Source organism: Megalobrama amblycephala, linkage group LG18 (genome assembly GCF_018812025.1).
Source record: "Megalobrama amblycephala isolate DHTTF-2021 linkage group LG18, ASM1881202v1, whole genome shotgun sequence".
Taxonomy (NCBI): domain Eukaryota; kingdom Metazoa; phylum Chordata; class Actinopteri; order Cypriniformes; family Xenocyprididae; genus Megalobrama; species Megalobrama amblycephala.
In genome coordinates, this window is record NC_063061.1 from 2575001 (window position 1) to 2599370 (window position 24370).

Below are 24370 nucleotides of genomic sequence, written 5' to 3' on the forward strand. Positions count from 1 at the left end.
GCTACCATAATATGTGAGGAACATGTATGTACATGTTTGTGTTTTTTAAGGAATAACTTTTATGTGTGGTTATTGAAAAAACAAAAAACTTAAGTCACTGAAACAAGACCAAAAAAATTATATTAAATCTCTGTTCACAAGACTTCTGGGTATTGGAGGTTGTAGACTAGAGTTTTCCCACATAGGAGACCAACCTTGAATCAACGTTGAATCAATGTTAATGCATTAACCAAATTATCATTGAATCAATGTTGAATTTTAAATTGATTTTTCATCAGGTTTGCACCCTGAAATAATGTTATTTCAATGATGAAAAATAGATCAACATGGTTGTAAAATCAATGTTTTTTCAAAATTAATTAAATCACCTATTTAACATTGAATTAACGTGGAAACAATATCAAATCAATCTTGCTTTATGTACAGCAAGATTCTAAGCCAGTTAAATGTCTTTCTGCTTATTTCAATTAGAGACAATGTAAGGGCTGCAGTTAAAGGTGCTCTAAGCGATTCTGGGTGGAGTAACTTTCTGTTGACGTTCGAAGTGTTGTCAAACAAAACAGAGGTTAGCTAGACCCTCCCTCCCTCCCTCCCTCCTCCTGCCCCTCCCCTCCGTGCTTCCTGAAACAGTCATGAACGCGCATTTAAAATGTAAGTAGCTTGCGTATTGATGCTGCTTGTCGGTTATTGGCTGGGGCACTGTTTATTGCTTCGTGGTCCAGGCTGCACCAGTTTGTTTTTGTTGCCGTTTTTGGAGCTTGTGGCGACTACAGAGACCGCGTTTTTTTTACAGTGTGTTCAGGGGTCAGGCAGCTAGCGGATAGTGAGGAGATGTTTGCTGTATGTGACAAAAAATGTTTTGGCCTAAAAACGCGTGACATCGCTTAGAGCACCTTTAATATGGTTGTAATGAAAAATTCACGACTTCCTTCAATTTACATACATATTTATTTATAACCACACACTGTTTGAGCAGGAATTAACATCACATTCAGGAAAAACAAGTGGCTGTAAAAATGGCATTTTGTGGTGACAAAAAAATAGACCTGGTTTCACAGACAGAGCTTAGGCTAAGCCAGGACCAGACCTTAGTTCAATTATTTAAGTAGCTTTTATAGACATGCCTTAGAAAATACAATCATTACTGGTGTTTATCTTGAGACAAAACAATGGCAGTGACATATTTTAAGATATGTTTTCAGTTAAAACAGCTCAGACATGCATTTTAGTCTGGGACTAGGTTTAAGCCTTGTCTGTGAAAGGGGTTAAGTAGTAAAAAAAAATACATTATTGGCGTTCATCTTGAGACAAAACAATAGCACATACAAATTTTAAGATGTCAATGCAAGTTACTTTCAGTTAAAACAGCTCAAACATGCATTTCTGTCATTGGAAAAAGAGCCTGGAAAACCATGACAACATAAATGTGTCACGACCCGTCCCAGTCTAGGGGTTGGATGGATCGGTGACAATAAAATTAAAATAATAAGGGACTTTTCAGATCGGAAATTCCTCCTCTCCTGTCCCAGCTCACAATAACCACAACGTTTTTAAATCGAAATTCTTTTCTTTATTCTCTTTCAAAACCAAAGATTAACAGAAGCATTTATTCGGAAGGGGGTCTGGGCCAAAACAACAAACAAAAGGAGAACTACCTAAGGGTTTAGAAGAATGCTAACTTACCAGACAAATAAAAATTATAAAGGAAAATACAACAAACAATATTGAAAACAATATTGCACAAATTAAAGGTGGCGCTCCCCCGACCTACAGCTTCAAAGATAACAAAGAAACAAGCGGCATAATCACAAGGAGTAGAATTAAATAAATAATGAGATGAAGGAATTCTCACTGAGTACTGTTTGGTAAGGGATCTCCACCACAACTAGGAGAAAACAATTATTATGCGTTGACAACAACAGCATCGGTCACACCATAACAATATTAAGAGTAGTCTGGGGCAGGACACAGAGGACAGGACACGTGTGGAGCTCACAACGCGCTCGACACAGCTCAACACCACCGTCCTCGTTTCCTGTATTTAAGCGCTCCCGCTCTTCCACCTAACTTGCCGCAGCTGGTCTCAATCAAGCGGCGCTGCCAGAGAGAGAGAGGGAGAGAGAGAGAGAGAGAGACGGAAAATGGAAGTAAATACACATGGAAACTCACCAATGAAGACAGAAACACACTACTACAGACTGAAACACTTCCATAGTTCACCATTCAGGACTTGAAGCTTTTCTAGGATTGAAGCTACTCTTCTAATGCAAAAAGAATGTCCTTACTCATTAAATTGATACTCTGACGAACTCAGGGATTTCCACCACGAGCAATGCCCGCAAGCTGATCAGGAGCATAATGGAGCCAGTTTTGCAGAAACAGCAAATACAAACTTTGAGGCCTCCTTTTTTTCAGCCCTCACTTGTTGTAAGGCATCTAAAGAAAACAAAAACAAACAGGAAGTTAGAACTGCACAATGTTCTAAAACATTTGATCGGTAGTAGTGTATGACTGACAGAAGGTGGTGGGTCATAAATATTTGGAAATGTGACTGTTGCATTGTACTAAATTAAGTGCAACTTGAAATATGTTAAAAGGTTTAAGTTAAAACACGGTGAATTCAAATTTATGACTAATATAAACCATTATAGGTTGATGTATATCATACCCAGAAGCAGGGCACACGCTGATGTGACTGAAGTGAGTTGATTCAAAACTTTAACTCCCTCGATCACAATGTCAATGTCAGCAGGTGGTTCGTGAAGTTCTCCCCCTCCTTCAGAATAATGAACACCATGAAGAGCTGCTCAGGGTCACCCTCACAATCATCTGTCTGGTTATCCTAAAGTTGTGTACGTAAGAAAAAAACAGTTCCAATGCCTTTTGCTAGAATAACTACAAAATAAACAAATTTATACTTTTTCTGAAAAATAAATCAGAATATGCTGACGTTCAACTCACAAGGTACTCGTTGATGAGGTCTTCAGGACTTTCTCTCAGGAAAAAAGGGCCTACAGGACACACTCTTCTCAGGTGAATGTTTTCAGTCTGTGATAAAGCAATTGTTATTTTTCTCATTTAAAAAACAAATCTGAATAATCTGTAATAAGGAATCAGATTATGTGCAGATATGTGATAGCAAAGAATAGGACAATTTTTTTTTTTACAAAACTAAAATAATTTGTATTAATGACTAGCCAGATTTGCAATTAAGAAACGCATCTGAATCAGTCACTGGTTGCATTTATAATTTAGTCTGAAAACAAAACATGCATCAACAAATCATAAATTATCTTTACACCCCAATACATATATTTGAACGTTCTTGATTAAAGGGACTGCTCACACAAAAATTAAAATTTGCTGTTACTCACCTTCAGGCCATCCAGGTGTCTTTTTTTCCTTCAGTAGAAATATAAAGAAGATATTTAACTGATACCGTGACGATTCATACACAGTAATGCAAACCATCACTTTGAGAGAGAGAGCGAGGAAAAAACACAGGCAAAACAAAATTACTACAAAACAGATAATTTTCAGAAAAAGCAACACAAAAATCACATGCATTTGCAATGGCATAATGGTGAGTTAATGAACATCTGGTTTGGATAATTCCAAGTCTAAAGTTTGTTAAAGAGGATAACATGTAAAACATTAGTAATTCATTATCGATTGACAACTATATCAGTTTTTATAGAAATTACATACCAAGTATTGCAAAGTGTCCTCAGTCATCAAAAAACATTGAGAAGCTTTAGATCCTAAGAGAAGAAACAATTTTACAGCATTTATTAGTGGTCGAAAGTTGTTTGCTAGGTCAATTAATTCGTTGTGCAAATACTACTACTATAATCTACTATTTCTACTAAAATCGTGATCATGATTTATACTAAAAAAAATACTAACATTTTTCCCTGGACGAAGCAAAACACCATGTTAGGCAAATGTAACGTTAGCTCACAATGTCTTACAGTTTTGGATCATCATTTTTGGCAAACATATACATGAAATCAGAGCTAACATGTCAAAGACAAATAAAAGAACAGACAAATATTAATTAATTAAAAACTTAACTCAATATTATAATGCAGGAATCCTCACTGTGCCTCGGCATTTTCTCCCACACCACGCGCACTTCCCGCCCACAGCATTTCAAATATCTTGCGCTGCGTACACGGTAAAGGAGGAATTCATTTCAAATTAGATTAATTACGATTCCGTTAGTAATCATGTTCACAAACAATGTTAATTAACTGTAACATTCAAATGCTGCATTATCCAATATATAAAGCAAAACAATTTTCCAAGTTCAACCTACCTTTCAGTCCGAGAAAATCGATCGATTCGAGCAGAAAGTTTTAAGACGCTCGTGCATCGTGACGTCAGAAAAACGTCTGACGCAGGATCCTTAAAGTGCAGGTGAGATGTTTGAGTAGTTGTGAATTTAGTGTTTAAGTTGTAAGAGTGTAACGTTATAATAATAATAATAATAATAATAATGTCCAGCTGGTTCATCTCACTGACTTCCAACTGGTTGGAGTTTATCTACACACTTCAGTTGGCAGGATTTTTATTTATTTATTTATTAATTTATTAATTTATTTTTGTGGGACTAGAGATAAGGGTCATGAGGAGCATGAGTACTAATGTGAATTAAGTGTTGAATGAGGGGACAGATGCATTGACATAGCTAAGTTCCACCACTGGGGAAATGAAGCTGACCAAAAATCAACATTGATTCAATGTTCGTATTTTTCAACACTGAAAAGCATTGAAATATCAATGTTGATTCAATATTATTTAGCATTGAATTTTCAATCTCAACCAAAATGATGATTCTGATGGAATTTCAACATTGAATCAGTGTCACCTTGCTATCTGGGTTTGCTTCAAAATTATGTAAAAATTATCCTGCCTACTCATTCATATAAAACAATATATTGATTTAGTTTTTGAGACACTTTTTGTCAAGAAACACAGTATGCGTGGAGGTGTGAATTTTCATGAATAATGCTGTGATTCACACCTGAGAAGACAAAAGATTTGCATAATGAGCTGTAATGACCTGCATAATAATGAGGCCTTTCAGTCAGGTAGGCTATGTGAAAAAACCCTCTGTGAACATGTCTCAAGCTCATCATGGTGTATATCAAACAAAGAAAAAACAGCAATACTGTGAAATATTATTACAATTTAAAATAATGGTTTTCTATTATATACTTTAAAATATAATGTATTTCTGTGATGCAAAGTGTCTGAACATTCATGTTACCTCTATGGCATTTCATATAGGCTTTTAGCTTAAAAGCATGCACATTTGGAGAAATATTGATGGATTCTCACATGTTTGTCAATTTTCTATACAGAGGAGTAATATTTATTCAGTATTTATTGTCATCACTATGAGCGCTGGATACTGTGTTTTCAATTCATACTTGCAGCCGGAGGGCGCTCTGTACACCTTTAGGCCACAAATTCATCTAAAGAAGAACAGGCCATGTGACATTCCAGGAACTAACAGAGGCTTCCAGAGATCGCTAACCATGGCTTTAACATACAGACAAACACTTTTCAAGACAATAAATACATGATTGAGACGATGTATGCATGTATTGCCTCAGAATTTGCGTCTGAATAGCGCTCGCTCCGTGGGCGTGGCCGCATTAGCGGATAATGAGCTGAATCACGGGCGTCTGACATGTGTCTTTTTTTATACAGATTACATAAACAGAGAATTTTTGTTTTCGATTTGACTGACATGATTTAAAACCTGACATTTCAACGTTTCTTTAGACATAAGTCTAATTTTTTTGTGATTAGTATTCAATAAGTTACACTTAATTTTTGAGAACTATCAGATTGGACTTCGTTCAGAGGGAGACGAGAGATCACACATCATGTTTGTTTTCTTTATTTTACAAAAAGCACAACATTTTGTTGTTACTCTGAGTGTACACAAATAAAAGAAGATATTACACAGATTAAAATGGTGGATAACTCTTAATTGTATGTGCAACATTGACGGAGTATTTTGAGTCTCTTTCACTCTGGTAAGAAAAATTTCGTATGGCCCATCCCCTTGGCTATTAACTCCCTGAGGTCTGATAACGCGCCGGCGCGTTTTCAGGTTTTTTTTCACATTGCAGCAAAAAAGGCTTAAAATACTCCGTCATTTTTTGTCATAGAGACATAAGTAATATATCAATTGAAACTATAGAATATATTCTTTTATTTGTATACACTCAGAGTAAAAACAAAATGTTGTGCTTTTTGCAAAATAAAGAAAACTGAAATGATGCATGATCTCTCGTCTCCCTCTGAACAAAGTTTAATGTGATAGTTCTCAGAAAATGAACTATAACTTAGTGAATACTAATCACAAAAAAATTAGACTTATGTCTTAAGAAACGTTGAAATGTCAGGTTTTACATCATGTAAGTCATATCGAAAACAAACCTTCTCTGTTTATGTAATCTGTATGAAAAGAGAGCCATGTCAGAAGTCCGTGATTCAGCTCATTATCCGCTAATGCGGCCACGCCCACAGAGCAAGCGCTATTCAGACGCAAATTCTGAGTCAATACAGGCATACATCATCTCAATCATGTATTTATTGTCTTGAAAAGTGTTTATCTGTATGTAAAAGCCATGGTAATGGTTAGCTACCTCTGGAAGACATGCCGTTACTTCCTGAAATTTTCTCTTCTCTCTGTGCACATTTGTGGACTAAATGTGCCTGCAAGTATGAATTGAAAACACTGTGACGGTTTTGGAATTATACCGCACTGTTTTAAAAAAAAATAAATAAATAAATTGTCATAATCAGTCGGGAGAAAGGCGTGACTGATTGAACGGAAATACCTGAATAAAAGAGGAAGTGGAAGGAGCAACGGGAGTAGTGAGTGACGTGTTGAGTTTGCATGAGAGGGCGGCCAACAATAGTGGCTGAGTCGCGGGCTGTTTAAATTATGTGCACGCCTGGTTGCTGCGTTTAATTATGCACATGCCGTTGTGATGGATCTTCCTGGCGCGGATGACCACAGGTGCTGGATCCTATCGCTTCAGTGTTTGTCCGCTGAGCTCGCTTGATCCTTCGTCACCGGGGCTGTTTGCAGAGCGTTGCCTGGCATGGACGGAAGGCTGCCGGTTTCTGTTGTTTCCGTCTTCAGTTCACCGTACACAGAGGAATTAATTGCTGCACTGTCATATCGCCCCACCGATGTCGACTGCTGAACTGTTGGGTCTTAAAACGGCCGAGTCCCGCCTCAACTCAACTCAACTCAGGTATCCCCTAACGTACCAATAACGCACTTTAAAAAAGTCCAAAAACTTCCCCGACATTATTCGCCTCAGTACAAGAGACACACACACACACACACACACACATACACACACACACACACACACACATTAATTTTCTTTATCTTTAAAGCTTTTCTTGTTTTTTTTCTTTCTGGGGTAAAAACGTTTGATTTTTGAACTGTTGTTTTTCTGAATATTTTGATTATTGAAATTTTGTTTGTTGTTGGTTTATTGAAGTGTTTTGCCAACCTTAATGTTTGGTTTTGTGATATTATTTTTTTTTTTGATTGAGACACGAACTCTTAACCCCCTGGTTTAATTGCGACAGCCTATATCAAAGGGACTTTTTTGCAATTGTGTCATTGTCTGGATTTTCTCTGTGAAAGTGTTTTTCCAACTCTGACCTTACAATTACAATTTGATAAGATTGAAATTGTGTTGGATGTTTTTTGTGAATTCCAATATATTGTTTTGACATTTAAATTGTGTAACTGGTGGTTTGAGTTTATCCTGGGTTAAACAGTTAATTTAATGTGGTAGATTTGAGTCTGCCTGGCGCCCGAATTAGCAAAGATTTTGAATTTATTTAATTAAATTCCAATAGTTTAGGGTACCACCGTTACAACACCATTCCTGAAATGCCCTCTTCTTCTTTAGAATAATTTGTGGACTAAAGGTGTACAGAGTGCCCTCCGGCTGCAAGTATGAATTGAAAACACCAGCGCTCATAGTGATAACAATGAATATAGAATAAATATAACTCTTCTGTATAGAAAATTGACATAAACATATGAGAATCCATCAATATTTCTCCAAATGTGCATGCTTTTAAACTAAAAACCTATATTCAGACTCTTTGCATCACAGAAATACATTATATTTTAAAGAATATAATAGAATACCATTATTTTAAATTGAGCTGAGACATGATTACAGAGGGTTTTTTTCACAGCCTACCTGACTGAAAGGCCTCATTAATATGCAGCACCATTAGAGGTTCTTTATGCAATTCTTTTGTCTTCTCAGGTGTAAATGAGCCATTATTCATGATGATTCACGCCTCCACGCATACTGTGTTTCTTGACAAAAAGTGTCTTACAAAAACTAAATCAATATATTGTTTTATATGAACAAGTAGGAATTATATTTTTTACATAATTTTGAAGCAAAAACTCTAGTCTACAACCTCCAATACCCAAAAGTATTGTGAACACAGATTTAATATATTTTTTTGGCCTTATTTTAGTGACTTAAATTTTTTGTTTTTTCAATAACCACGCATAAACGTTATTCCTTCAAAAACACAAACATGTACATACATGTTCCTCACATATTATTGTAGCCTAGTTTGTGCTGAATACAGTGTAATGAACATTTGTGTCATTAATGTGTTTATGAACAACTGAAAAAAGCACAAATGTCAGGGCATGTCAAAACTTCTCCAGGCCCCAAATCAGCCTCAGACTCCAGAGGGTTAAGGACTTTCCAAGGTTCAGTGGCTTTGGGAGAATTGCTTCCAATCAACAACTCCACCTTGGATGGAATCCTAGGAAAAACTGTACCTGACTCAGGTAAGGCCATTTACACAGTTCTTTCTTTGTGGGAATGTTATAGGTGTCAACGGACATGCTCTGTTGTGTGTAGACTTCTGGTAATGGAATAAAGTTATTTTCTTCCAATGAAGAAACTTTCAACCCACTGATGACGTAGAGGGCACAGACTTATGCTGGCTCATTTTTCGAAGAAGAATATTGGTCTTTCTTCCAGTAATGTTGAGTTTCCTCACAAGATCCTCTGTGCAGAAGCTTGCCGAGCTATCAGGTTTAAAAAAGGCATATGTGTGCAGAATCTTACTGTCATGTCCCTAGGCTGATCTGTCAGTTGTTCCCCTGTCTGTCATGTGTTGTTGTTGTCGTCTGGAGCACATGTGTGCGCTGTCATTGTGGCATCAAGAACTCATTGCTTCTACGTTCAGTTAAACTGCTAACAGTGATTGTAAATTAATTGCCTAAATTATTACATTATTTGCTAACTGCATTCTTTAAATTGTAATGTTGACATGCATTCTCTGTAAAGCTGCTTTGAAATGATATGTATCGTGAAAAGCGCTATACAAATAAATGTGAATTGAATTGAATCTTACCCCGCCCCCTTGTTATTCCATTCATCACCTCGTTATCTCGTTTCACTCTTCCACCTGTTCGGCATCAATTAAGTCTTAGTCTTATATTTAATCCCCTCTCGTGTGCTGTCTTGTGCCAGATCGTTGTTTGTGATTTGTGCAAGCAAGTTTTCCAGCATTGTCTCATGTTCTGCCGTGTCGTGTGGATTCCTGCCTCATTGTTTTGTGTGCTCCCGTGTTGTGTTGAAGTTTTTCCAGTTTTGTTTTTATTTTTTGTTTGCTGTTTGTTTTTCACCTCTTCTCCTGAATTCCCAGGCTGGCCTCCCCTGTATTCAGTCCTGTTTGCGCTCTCCGTCTCCCTGCACGGATCGCTGTGTCTTTGCCCTGCTTCACGCGCTGCCTGAGCGTCACCCGCCTAACGCCTCAACAGCGCCCCCCCCCCCCCCTGCTGCATGACACCGTCCTATTCAGGCTCTTCGGCGGCTGTTTTATTCTCTGAAGAATGCTGCTCTAAATTTTCTTTTGAGGTCGTTCCTGTCTGGATTATAGACTGCATTTTGTGTTGACTGTTTGCGAAAAGACTTTAAAATAAATTTTTTGAGAGCCTGCAGACTGAGTCCGTGTTCTGATCTGATCTGACACTAACTTCCTTTAGAACTTTTAACCTGTACTGGTACAAACGACAACAAACACTTTGTGTAATTCTGAGTGTTTCTGACTTCAGTATGCTTACCATCTTGAAGGGACATCTGTGTGCTACTCACAGGTGTTTTTTTAGTTGTTTTGATGATTTCAATGGTTTGAAGTGTAACACACTTGGATGCTGTTTGTTGCATATGATGCAGGTAAGATGTTTAGTGCAGTCTTTACTCACATGTCCTTCTTTGGTTAGGCACCCGAAACAGATTCCATTCTGTCTTATGAAGTTTAACTTTTCTCTGTGTGGCTGCTTTTCAAACTGCAAGCATGACATCAACTCATGTCCATTATTACAGTAGAGACAACATGATGATGTCTGTGAATCCTTAGATGTGGTTTGTGGTGAGTTCACATGCACGTTGGTTGCAAATATGCATTTGGATTTGGGCTTCACTAAGACTTTGGGCTTTCCTTTACTTGGGCTTGAGTCTTAAATATCACCAAATATTGGGTCTGAGACAATGTTAGCTTGATTTTCAATGAAGCTGACAATATCTACCATCTTTACCTTGTTACTCTTCTGTAACTCAAATGCCTTTGTGCGCCACCTCTCTCTGAGCTTGTATGGGAGCTTGAGCAATACTCCTCATATTGGAGACTGTGTCCAGTTCTTCCATGAACTCCAAGTCTTCCATACCATTGCAGCAGCTTCTAAGAAACAGTGTGAATGCCTGTAAAGCCTTTGGATCTTCTGATTTTATTAAAGGCCAGGAGAGTGCTTTCTCAATATAAGCACATTACTATAAGCATTACCAAAGTGCTCTTTCTATAGCTGCTTTGCCTTTTGCTAACCTCTGCTTGGTGACATGTTGGCAAATTCTAATGAGCTCCTGTGGTAGCCCCCTTGTGTACCGAATGAGAAAGTGCAGCATTATCATCAGTTTTACTCACAATAATGTGCTAAAAATAGTGAAGGAATGACCTGTACTGCAGAATATCTCCATTAAAGATTGCCATTTCTCCTCTTGGTAAGGTGGGAAGAAGTTGTTTCACTAGCATGTCTGTCAAGTTGTTTTGCCTTTGAAGAACTGTAGCAAGATCAGGCCCTTGAATGAGAGATTTGTGCAGATGATTTGGAATCAGCAATCATAGAGGTGGGTTGATGAATTGCATTGATGTTCTGAGGATAAGAATGTCTTGGTGCTGTAGAGAGTGGTGCATGAACAGTCTCTTTTGGATGTACCTCTTGTGTGTTTGTTGCACTGGATGGAGTTTCATTCAACATCTCACAATACTATACAATATTCATGGCATCAATGGATGTGTGGGTGGATGGATGGATAGATGGGAGGATGGATGGATGAGTTTAGATGGATGGATGATGGATGGATAAATGAGTTTAGATGGATGGATGATGAATGGATGGATGAGTTTAGATGGATGGATGGATGGATGTGTATGGATGGATGGATGGATGGATGGATGGATGGATGATGGATGGGTGGGTCGATGGATGGGTGTTTAGCTGGATGGATGGGTGGGTGGATGGATAGATGGGAGGATGGATGAATGGATGGAGGGATGGAGGATGGATGGATGGATGATGGATGGGTGAGTGTGTGGATGGGTGTTTAGCTGGATGGATGGATGAGTTTAGATGGAGGGATGATGGATGGGTGGATGGATAGATGGATGAGTTTAGATGGATGGATGGATGGATGGGAGGATGGATGAATGGATGGATGGATGGATGGATGACATTATTATTGTAAAATTGTCAAGTTAACTACATGAATTCTTCTTGTCACTATTTCTTTTAAAGTCAATCACACAGTCAGAGATCAAACCCATCAAAGTCCAGCTGTGTGTTCATGAAGATCAACTGGTCTATGGAAAAACCACTAATATTTAAGGGAAGACACACATCAACTGATCTGAGGTACAACATGATGGATGGATGGATGGGAGGGAGGATGGATGGATGGATGACATTATCATTGTAAAATTGTCAAGTTAACTACATGAATTCTTCTTGTCACTATTTCTTTTAAAGTAAGTTACACAGTCAGAGATCAAACCCACCAGAGTCCAGCTGTGTGTCCATGAAGAGTGACCAGTCTATTGACACACCATTAAAATTGAAGGGAAGACACACATCAACTGATCTGAGGTACAATATTTTGGTTTAGACAGACAGATAATAATCATGGAAAAATCTGTTTAACCATTTTCATTATTTTCAAAAATAAAACTGCATAATGTTTTTATCAAAATGATCTTCCTCAGGTGTTTTATTTTTTATCAAACATTGCTGTGTTTTTATTTGCAAATGTTTGCATTTATTTTCATGTTGTTTGTTTTGATCCTGTATCAGTTGGAGAGAATTTGGATGTGTTTGTCTCTGTTTTTAGACAGACAGTTAGAAATGCCATATCATTTCATCTCTCAATCCCAGAGTATTTGTTTACATCCATGCTTTGGATCACTCAGAGGCGGCCTTTGCAATTCGGGGCCCGTTTCAAAGAAACTGTCAGAGGACCACCACCTAAAAAGACAGACAAATATTAAAATATTGTATGCAATGCGACTGCAATTACTTTTTTATATCTGTTACATTTTACAATGTTAACTCATATTTCACTCTATAGTTTTATAAACACATTCTATCTACGACTATCCACAAATTATAATCACAACTGAAAACAAAATCAACATTCAATCTTCATCAGTTTAAACTTCCCCTTAGATATTACCTTGGACAGCGTAATGACAGGCTTAAGGAGCAAAGAAATAAAAATTAGAGAACATTTATTACACAAGTGTTTTAATAGCAATTAGTAATACAATATGAATATAGCCTACGAATAGACAAGATCCAGAGGAAATCATTTACACTTACTCCGATTTTGACGTTTAGAACTTGACTTTCTGATGATGATCTATAACATCATGTTCATTTGACATCTGGGCAAGTGCAGACAGTCTTTCTTGCAGTCAAAAAATCACTTCAAAACAAAAATTGGTTGGGTGTGTATATTTTGTATCATATGCACCCAAAACGTGTGTATCATTATATGTATGTAGGCATTATATGAATCATTATATGTAAAAGGCATGTATCAGCTGCACGTCATTTCTGCGAATAAAGAGCACGTTAAAGGAAAGAATGAACTTGTGCTATAGATATTCACTACCAGGAGGAGATTGTCTCCAATGTCTCCAGGAGGAGACATTTATAACACTATACTTAGTATTATATTACCTTTACATCAATTTACAAAAATCTAGTTAACGCTGCTGTGAGGGTGTTTCTAATACAGCGGCTGTGGGTGTGACAATAAAAATTACATCGTTCTCTCTTCTGACTGCCGTTATCAATCGTTTTCTATTTTGAAAGTTGTGAAAACACTATTGTGGAGTTTTTCCTTTGCTATTTGAGCAAATGGAAACGCAAAAAATATATTTAATGTATTCTCTCATTCACCGCTATACAATTTTACCCAACTATGACGACTTCCGCTTCTGAGAAACCCGGAAATGTGAAAAGGATCTATAGACTATAGGCTTCATGTTTGAAATAGCGCTGATGTTTGGGAAAACGACACTCTATATCCTGAATGATAAACATAGGCTATAAATAGGCTATTATACATATTAAAAACAAATACTCATGCTGGGACATTTTTTGCCCTATATATCTTAAATTCTGGGAGAATTTTTATTTTCGGTGGCATTTTTTCCCCAAGCCCCGATAATTTTCGACCCTGGTGTGTGCAAGTCGTGATGGAGGGGGACAGGACTCTTTTATCGAGTGCAAGCGGAGGTTCCTTCTGTTGTGATGCCTGTTTCAAGTGAAACGGGTGAAACATAGCAAAGGCAGCTACTGGGACGACTTATTCCAACTCACTTTAGTCACACTAGCCAAATGAATAAATTACTTTTAATAGAATAGAGTGTTTATTTATTTTACCATCACTTTCACTTCTTTAATTCATGTTGTAATCTATTATTTTAATCTTTCAGTCGTGACTCTCAACTGGTCCAAAGCAGATTCAAATCAAATCTGCTGAAGAAGGTTCAGTGTCTGTATGAAGGAACAGCAAAGCAGGGAAACCCAACACTCCTGAATGAGATCTACACAGAGCTCTACATCACAGAGAGTGAAAGTGGAGAGATCAATAATGAGCATGAGGTGAGACAGATTGAGACACAATCCAGGAGAGCAACAACAGAGGACACACCAGTCAAATGCAATGACATCTTTAGACCTTTACCTGGACAAGACAAACCCATCAGAACTGTGCTGACAAAGGGAGTCGCTGGCATTGGAAAAACAGTCTCTGTGCAGAAGTTCATTGTGGACTGGGCTGAAGGGAAAGAGAATCAGGACGTCCAGCTCATATTTCCACTTCCTTTCAGAGAGCTCAACTTGATGAAGGACAAAACACTCAGTCTTTCAGATCTTCTTCATGTCTTTTTCCCTGAAACCAAAGAAATGGAAATATCCAGTGAAGAATATAAAGTGTTGTTCATCTTTGATGGTCTGGATGAGTGTCGTCTGTCTCTGGACATTAAGAGCAAAGTGAAACTGTGTAATATATCTGAATCAGTCTCAGTGGACGTGCTGTTGATGAACCTCATTGAGGGGAATCTGCTTCCTTCTGCTCTCATCTGGATCACCTCCAGACCAGCAGCAGCTGATCTCGTCCCCTCTGAGTGTGTCCATCGAGTGACAGAGGTACGAGGCTTTAGTGACCCACAGAAGGAGGAATACTTCAACAAGAGAATCAGTGATCAGAGTCTGGCCCACAGGATCATCTCACACCTGAAGTCATCGAGGAGCCTCCACATCATGTGCCACATCCCAGTGTTCTGCTGGATCTCAGCCACTGTTCTAGAGAAGATGTTGAGTGAAGCAGAGAGAGGAGAGGTTCCCAAGACTCTCACTCAAATGTACACACACTTCCTGATCCTTCAGACCAACATCAAACATGAGAAGGACTATGAGAAGAAGGTGAAAGATGAAGACATGATTCTCAAACTGGGGAAACTGGCTTTCCAGCAGCTTGTGAAAGGCAACCTGATCTTCTATGAGGAAGACCTGAGAGAGTGTGGCATTGATGTGACAGAAGCATCAGTGTACTCAGGATTGTGCACTCAGATCTTCAGAGAGGAGTTGGGCTTGTATCAGGGTAAAGTCTTCTGCTTTGTTCATCTGAGCATCCAGGAACATCTAGCAGCTCTGTATAAACACATTTACTTTACAAACGAGAACAGAAATGTGTTTGACCAAACCAAACCAGGTCTGTTGTCTAAGGTTTTAAACCAGAAGAAACAGGTTTCATTATCTGAGCTGCATCAGAGAACTGTGGATGAGGCTTTACAGAGTAAGAATGGACATCTGGACCTTTTCCTGCGTTTCCTTCTGGGTCTCTCATTGGAGTCCAATCAGACTCTCTTACGAGAACTACTGACACAGACAGGAAGCTGCTCCTACAACAAAGAGGAAACAGTTCAGTACATCAAACAGAAGATCAGCGAGAATCTCTCTCCAGAGAGATCCATCAATCTGTTCCACTGTCTGAATGAACTGGGTGATGATTCACTGATGCAGGAGATCCAGCGTTATCTGAGATCTGGACGAATAAGAGAAACCAAACTCTCCTCTTCACAGTGGTCAGCTCTGGTTTATGTGTTGCTGACATCAGAGCAGAAGATGGATGATTTTGATCTAAAACACTTTATTGGAGCACAAAATACAGCAGATGAAGTTCTTCAGAAGCTGCTGCCTGTGGTTAAAGAATCCAGAATAGTTCAGTAAGTCACACTGACAACAATCACTACACTGATAAAACATCATCACATTTATGATTTCAGCATGTGCTTTCAAACCAAAGCAGCAAAAGTGGTACATTTTCTGGTACATGTGAGACACACTTACTAAAGTAGCTGAGGAGAAGTACGAAAGATACAGAATCTTTGACTCCTTTAGTCGGACGACACAAAGACAACATATTAAAAATTATATACAAGAATGTTTGACAAAATCTATATAGTATGGCCCTTTCTTACACTAAACCTAAAGCCGTCACAGGAACCTAACGTAATTCTAACATTCTCATATATATATAAGAATGTTTCAACGAAGGCTGGATATAGGGTTTATTAGTTTATTATCATATTCATACAGTGTTTCACTGCTGTTACATATCACATACCCAACACTTGATTGGTCCTTCTTAACTATTTCACTAAAATGCTCGGTACTTCTCTTTCCTTCTCTTTGTTTTTAATTTTCCTTTTTTTGAAATTTCGCTCGGATCTGTTTTGCCTCCATTTCTGCTTAACAAGTGCAACAATGCAACTGCTTCTGCAAATTAGTGCCTGATGAAAAATTAAACTATAAACACGCTGGTATTTATATAGTGTTGGAAAATCTATATAAGATCTATCTATCTGGATCTATATAAGAATGTTTTAACATTCTTATCATGGGCGGTTTCTTCATTAGGGCGATAGGGCGACACAGACGCAGCACCAAAGTCCGAAAGGGACTGATTTTTAATCACATTCAACAACCACAGTTACGCTAGCTGTCACTGCTCTAGTTTGTTCTGTCTCTGGATATTTAGTCCAATCAGAGTCAAGTCACGTTCTGTGGAGCACCGCCTCTTTTTGGGCGATTTCACTCTGTCCGAGAATCACCCAGAGTGCTCTCATAGATTTATTCAAATTTTTTTTTTAACTGCAGGCACTGTAATGCAATCTCTATGGGTTCTGGGAAGGCTAGCACTAGGGTGACCACCCGTCCTGCTTTGCGTTGTACCACACAGCATTTTCACTCCGCGTCCCGCATGTCGCATATTGAGAAAAAGTCCCGCATTTTCATCAGTCTGTTGGTTTTTAATTATCATATAAATAAAACATGCATGTGTTCTTTTGTCTTTTTAAGAAAGCATTTTATTTATTCTTTTTGCGGCATAGTTTGTCATCTATATTTAACAGCGCATTGACAGAAGTAACATCCCGCTTTACACAAATACAACAGCTGTTTCTTAAATCCTATCCAATGGTTGAAAAGAAAGGAGTAAACATGGTCACTAGTAGGTTGTGACAAATGTCAATCAAAATGTGGAGCAGTGATTTCGTTCCATGTGTTCCAGAAAACAATGGATAAGTCAGAAAATTAAAATTTTACAAGGCGGCATAATGGCAACAAAAAAGAGAAAATGTTCTTTTAGTAAAGACTGGGCTGTGCTCTCTTGTGCTGGAGGAGAACAGAAATGATCAACTTGTTGCCTGCTGTAGTTGCTTTAATTCGCATCCTTTCTAAAAATATTTAAGTTTTTGGTTTAATATATTCTTAATATATAAGTGTCAGGGAAAAACACGGATTCATGTGCAGGTAACAGAAGTTTTATTTTGCTCTCACTGAACACAAGGGGGAAAGAAAACAGGAACATGAGAGAGAACGTCCAAAACAAGGTCCTAGCGTCGCTTGTGACGCAGCATGGGAGTCACTCTGCCTAGAGCGTTGTCCGTGACGCAGCGTTGAAATCTCACCAAGTCTCCAGGTGAGAGCGTTGAGATTGCAGAGAGGGGCTGGAGCGATGCATCCAAGTCTCAACCGACACTAAGATAGTCAGGGCAGGGAGTAGAACTAAAGGTCTGGCAGAATGAGAAAGAACTGATCAAAACAAAAGAAACAAAACAGCACTTGGAGCCTAATAGACAACACGACAAGACTAGGCAAACAAGAGGAGAAGGTCAAGAGTGAAGCGTTAGCTCAAACATACAACAACGGTCTGACAAAAGACTGAGCACAAGAGGATCTAATATAGGGGAAAGCTAATGAGGGATAAGTGGCAACAGGTGTGACAGAGAACACAATAGAAGATAAGGATAACGAGTGGGAGGGGAAAACGCCACACTGACAGCAGAGCACATGGAGGGCTGTCAAAACAAAACTGTATGTGTGTGTGTTTATATATGCATAATTATTATACACAGAACACACACATATATTACGTAAACACAGACTTCTATTTTGCAAACGATTAATTGCGATTAATCGTTGCACATCCCTACTAGGGATGCACTTAAAGAACAAAAATTTCACAGTGTCCAATAACCTTCAAAGGGCATAATTACCAATATATATATAATTGTTGTTATACAGAAATTTACAAAAAACATTATAGAGATACAAATGAAATAAACTTGTTTTTCAGATACAGTAGGTTTATTTACCATGTATACATTTATTTAACATCTTTTGTTGTTTTATTAACATTAATGACAAATAGGCTACGGTCCCTTTAATGTACACATGAAATCAAAATTGACCTTATTTACTTTGTTAGTGCATATTACTAGTCTTGTGGTAAACAATTAATCCATGCAGAAAAAAATTGTTTGTCACGGTAATCTTTAATCAAAATCTGAAAAGTTACTTCCGGTCTGGAATGGCGTTCCTTCTCAGATGACGTCAGTTTGACGGCTTGGTTTGAAAACGCTTAAACCACTCCTCTGCAACCGTTCGTCTGCTGAGATGGAGAGGAGGAGCGCTAAAGTAAAACTCTGCCCTCTATTCAATATTCCGTTTCACTTGGAAATACGTCACAACACTGGAGAAAAGTCATTTGCAACTTCCGGTTCATGCAGACTTTAAGACTGAATCCATGGATACTGACACATATCCTGTGTTGGGGATTAACAGTTTAGGACCGTTGAAACCAGATATGTTGAATAAATACCCGGAGTCAAAGTTAAAAAAATTAATAAATAGAAGAAAAATTTAATGAAGAATAGTTTGCAGTTTCATCAGCAGAAGCCAGCTTCAAGTCTCACAAGGAGGTCATAGGCCGCTCCGTGTCCATTCACATTTCCATAACAATTATACTCTAACAGAGTCAACTAACTACGTCATTACTTCAGGTTGGATGATTCTGATTGGCTAAGAAAAATAGACAAGATTAGAAATTTTCCACACATGGACAGATAGTAAGAAGCATATCTCCATTCGTCACGATGTTGATGAGGGGACCCTGGATTTAGGTACTGGATGTCTTTTTGGGGTCATGACATGGCATCTGCTGATCTCAGAGTGTCAGTTGTCCACCAGTACAAAAGACCTGCACAGAACACTTAGCGCACATACACAGATACACATGATTCACAGCTTCTTCCAGGTGGAAGTTGATCTGAGCTCTGCTCTGAGCAGGAAAATTTCCAAAAACATACTGATAACATGTACTTTTCTCTCAGTCAGAGGTACAGACAATATTCAAACTTATTTTCTAGTGTTTGAAAAGGAAAAGAAATGCTTTAATATATGTTGAAAAAGTCATTCAAATAATTTAACAGAAAGATAAATGTTGATTAATAACTTAAAAGATATATATTGAAGCGGCAGTGGATTCCAGAATCCATTCCTTCAGTCCCCCCTTAAAAGGCCGATGTGAAGTCTTAAACACCACATCTGGTCTAACAATTTAGGCCGCTTCAAAATTTAAAATTTCTGACCCATGCTCCCCTGACAGGTTACAATTGTATAAAATAAACAATAGGTTTTCCCTCGAAGGACTTAACTAGAACAGGATATTCTACAGAGCACATAGTGCATTATTGACCTTCAGTCCTTACACATGATTGTCTTTACATCAATCTTTGTTATTTGGTTTATCATCAAATTCCTTGACTACAAAACAAATACATATTTATTCTCTGGAAGCCAGGCTAAACGAGTAAGCACTGTTACTGCAATCCTGGCATGGGCCAGACCCTCAGTCACTCCTCAGATACTAAATACAGACATTGCCTGTAATCATAAACACCAGGATATATACACTGGTTTTTAGAAAACTATAATTTCCAATTCATTATATAATACAAGGAGATGGATCGTAAATCCACTCCTTTCACTATACCCTTATAGATAATTTTTAAGATAAAAAAAAAAATTGTGGTCTAACTCAAAATAAACAAACAAAAAAAAAAAAAATAAATAAAGACCCATCATAATCCATCTAAGTATTTTAAGTTTCTTAAATCATTGTTCAGTTTACAATCTATAGACATATCATGTACCACCTTAATTTCATAGCATCTTTTAAATCTGTCTTTTTTTTAAAACACCTTTAAAAAAGAAATAAAAGAAAACAAATTTACATGACCATAACCATTTCAATCTTTTCAATAAAACATAGAATTGTTACTTTTACTTAATAATCCTTTTGTTAAGATTTCTTTTCACAACAGATCCATTATAGCCCACAAAAAAAAATAAAATAAATAAAAACAAACAACATTTCACAGTATAGAGACTGTCAAAAGTACAGTATTCAAAATCAAATAATTAAGACTTCCTTTAAAGTCAGTTCCCTTTCGAAGGGAACTCAACTCTGCGTTGCCACGCTTTGGGGAACCGTCACGTGACCCAGGTGTCGAAAGCACTATACAACAACTCCAATTGCTATTGGCCGGCGACAGCCTATGACGTCATATGGCGCGACCCGGATGTATAAAGGGAGCACCTGGAGAGACAGTCACTATCTTTTTCGTCTTTCGGTCCTGTTCTGTCTGATTGCATCTATAACCAACTCCGGTAGGGTTTTTAATATATGCCTTACAAACGTTCATAAATGTGTTTATCTGTGTCCCAGGAAAAATTTGACACTTGATATACATATTTTTCTGGGCGTTTTCTGTCTGGAGAGGAGCACGCATACACAGTGCTTGAGGGCACTGCTGTATGTTTGTCTGTGTTTACGCTGTTCTCGTTTGTCACTCTTCCCGAGGGAAGAGCTGTCTGCATCATTGCCTGTTGGTTCCGGCCCCTGTTTGTGCTGAGGCTTAACGGTGGCTGCAATCATAGGGCTCGCAGATGAGCTCGTTGGGAAGTTTGAGAAAGTTTTATTCTCTCTAACTTCCCCGGGGCGGGCGAGAACGAGTGGATGACGATGACGTTCGTGTTTGACGTCATCGCGTCCGGCGGCGAGCGCTCCTCTGGCGGGTGTATGCGAGCTGCTGTGTGTTTGGGACGCACTTCTCGGCGGGCTGCAGCTGCCGGGAGAGCGCGTTAGGAAAGGGGCCGCGCGCGGACGGCTCGACGAGCGGTTCCTTTCTGTCTATTAATACGGCAGCTTCCATACTTTCCATTCCTTCGTTTGATCTCCGTGTTTGAGATCGGGAAGGCATGGAAAAACCCCTAGCTATTCAGTTTTGTATCTGAACCCAGACGGACGGGAGGGGGAGGAAGAGAGAGTGAGACGGGTGATCGATTGTAAACACTGTTGTGTTTGTAATCGATCCCCCAGCTATAGGGTGATTTATATCTACCCTCTCCTCTTCTTCTTCCACCTCCTGTGTGTGTATATATATATATATGTGTATATATATATGTATGCTTATATACATGTTTGTATATAGATGTGTATATGTGTATATATGTATGGACACATATCATGCTCAGATGCTTCTTATGGTCAGACTGATGGCTGGCCCATAGTCATTATTTCTATCAGCCCGCTGTTTCTGTTTGATAGTAAGAGGATCTTTTAGGCTTAAAAGAACCTTAGATTCCATCCTTTCATGTAAAAAGGAGCATTAGGAGTTTTTGGTTTTTGAGCCGCAGGAGGGTCTATATTTTATTCATTTAAAATAAGACCTTATTTTCCTGTATAGGTTCCTGAGCATGTAGTCAAGAAAATTAGGGGATGGGCAGACTGAAGTTGATAGCACTTGTCACTTCAGTTAATATGTAAATGTTTAGGTCGGTCTTAATCGGCCGCCTGACGTTGTTTGCTTGTGAGCTTCACTTTCTTTCTCTTATCCATGAGATTTGGAGGTGAAGCCCGGGCTTCACTAGGCTTGTGGCCCTGTAAGAAGGCCCGTAGCTTAGCGGCTAGGCTAGAGCTAGGTTAGGTGTGTTATTTACATAACCTTATGTATACTATCCCTTATTAGGTTGTATAGTTCCTAGTTCTGGCCTCCTCCCGAGGGAGTTGTTAGGCCATATGCCCATTATCCCCTATCTAAAATCTGTGCACGTTCAAGATAACACCTTTGAACAGTCAGGCCGGTGGCCGGCCCATGATGAAGCTTTTTCTGTAGGCCCGCCTTCTGGCTTGATAGTGAGAGGGTTCCTGAGGCTTTTGGAACCGGGGATATCATTCTTCTCCTTTGAAAGAACGAGGAAGGAATCTCTGGTCTTCGAGCCGCGGGAAGGTAAGACAAGGTCTGATTTAATCGCTTAAATGTTCGACCTTGTTTTTATTCCTGTGTTATTTCCTGGGTGTGTAACAGTAATAATGATAATGGGTTTTTTGGGCAAAAACTGGAGTGTTGAGACTGACTGAGCGAGCCACAGAATGGCTGCTGTTCAGTTTTCTCTCTGTATATTTTGCCGTTCGACTATTTTCAGTGTAGTTCGAACTGGCACTCATCACTTCAGTTTATGCGTTTGTGACGGTCCTTTCCGGCCGCCCAGCGTGATAGCTGTGATCTTTGCTGTATTTCTTATTTGAAATTTCGAGGTAGAGATCAGGCTTATTATAGCGCCTGTTATTTTGAATAGGCCTGTATGTTTTTTGGCCAGGCTAGAACTAAATGTATGTATGGTGTATGTATAAATAATTCCCATATGTATTTTAGTTTTTGGCCTTCTCCTGAGGGAGTGGCTGAATTTTTTGCCCAGATTATCCCATTGCTTATGTAGGTGCAACGATGAGTGTAACAGCTAGGTTTTTAGACTGCTTGGTTAGAGACCTGGGACCCACTTTATATTAAGTGGCCTTAACTACTATGTACTTACATTTAAATTAATCATTTGATACAATGCACTTATTGTGTACATACATGTTTTTACATTGTACTTCTATTTTAAAAACACCTGCATGTAATTACATCTGTAATTCATTTCTGTAATTACATTTCTAATTACACTGTTGATCCATCCCTTACACCTTACCCCTACCCTTAAACCTACCCATACCACCAAAGCTTTCCCTAACCTTACCCGTATCCACCTCAATAGCTGAAAATGTGTTTTGCAATTCAATATGAACCCAATAAGTACACTGTACTTATTTTTTGATGTAAGTACATAGTAGTTAAGGTCACTTAATATAAAGTGGGACCGAGACCTGATGCTGTTTCTCAGGTGGTAGGCCCTTATCTTTGCGTAGATAAGTTTATGCTATTAATGTTGCTAGGCCCCACTCTCTAGAACATTCATGCTGAGAGGAAAAAATATTTTCTTCCGAGCCACTTGATTTCTTCAAGTTTGAGTTGACTATGCCAGCATTTTAGCTCTGTCCTCTAGGCTTGGAACAGATTTGAGAATCTGTAGCAATGATTTTATTTTTTCTCTCTGTCAAATGGCATGTATTTCAAAGTTTCCTTTGAGTTCTAGACGTTTGCCCTACATTTGGTATGTGAGCTTGATATGCTGCCACAGGTTGGCACCCGCTTATGATAGTAGGCCTTCTTAAAAGCGGCCTCTATGTAAGTGCTGGTGAATCCTTTCCCCAGTGTTACTGAGTGCATCACCTGTTGGATTGCATACTCAGGGTAGCTAGATCACTTTTTGAGAAAAGTTAGTATCTGTCAGCTCCCTTTCAGTTATCTGTTTATCAGCTATATTGCATATAACGGTGATTGTAGGCTAGATTGCTCAGCCTCCTTCTAGTTAGCACTGCTGTGTAATAGATTTCAGTCTGCTCACATACTGTTTTTTGGTGTAGCCTAGCACAGGTAGCAGTTAACTTCCCATAGTTTATTGGGTTACAGCTGGTTCCCTGTAGCTTGGTTCCCTGGGAATTCACGAACTGAAGCCACGTGTCATTGAATCGGCAGGCCTCTTCAGGCCTCCTTTTTAGTTTACATGTTGGCACAGATTGTGTTTTTTCTGTGCGGCTCTGGATGAGATGTCAGTAGTGAAACCTTACTGAGGTTTGGTTTAACCTATTGTTGCCTCTGAGTCGATGATTCTAGTTGAGCTAAGAGCCACCTAGCGTTTAGGTTGGATCTTTGTGCTCCTGGAAACGGCCACGAGACTTACGCCGTGTGTCCTGAAGGATGCTAAGCCTGCGGGCCGCCTTTTTTGGACATACTGATGTTTGTTTTGGGTGTATTTCTCTCTGAGAACTAGTCATATACACTTTCGCTGGCCAGGGGCCCAAGTGGTAGATTCAACCCCCTCTTTTGCGGGCTGTTTACCTGGCTTGGGACCTAAACACTACCACGAGCTGATGCCACGTGTTTGTTGAGGTTATAGGCCTTCCAGGCCTTCCTTAATACGTGTTGG

General features: G+C 38.8%; 1 protein-coding gene and 2 long non-coding RNA genes across 14 annotated transcripts in view; 1 reads left to right on the forward strand and 2 right to left on the reverse strand.

Annotated features, from left to right (window-relative positions):
- The window catches only part of LOC125252943 (protein NLRC3-like), an 88145-nt gene that overhangs the window by 6747 nt on the left and 57028 nt on the right, over positions 1–24370 (forward strand). For 8 of the 12 annotated variants that reach the window (XM_048166628.1, XM_048166625.1, XM_048166623.1 and 5 more), the window contains 2 exons: positions 11885–12001; positions 12116–12232. The exons of 2 other annotated variants lie outside the window; for them this stretch is intronic. In XM_048166628.1, coding sequence (XP_048022585.1) covers positions 11885–12001; positions 12116–12232 — 234 coding nt within the window. Of the gene's footprint in view, positions 1–11884; positions 12002–12115; positions 12233–14085; positions 15880–24370 lie in introns of all 12 variants that reach the window. 2 more of the 12 variants (XM_048166634.1, XM_048166635.1) reach the window with 1 other exon arrangement.
- Positions 2252–3079, reverse strand: LOC125252963. The gene is made up of 3 exons (XR_007181313.1): positions 2962–3079; positions 2669–2842; positions 2252–2436 (listed from the first exon to the last, which is right to left on the reverse strand). It is a non-coding gene; the product is annotated as an uncharacterized LOC125252963 (long non-coding RNA).
- LOC125252964 lies at positions 22755–23927 on the reverse strand. Its single transcript, XR_007181314.1, has 2 exons — positions 23208–23927; positions 22755–22830 (listed from the first exon to the last, which is right to left on the reverse strand). It is a non-coding gene; the product is annotated as an uncharacterized LOC125252964 (long non-coding RNA).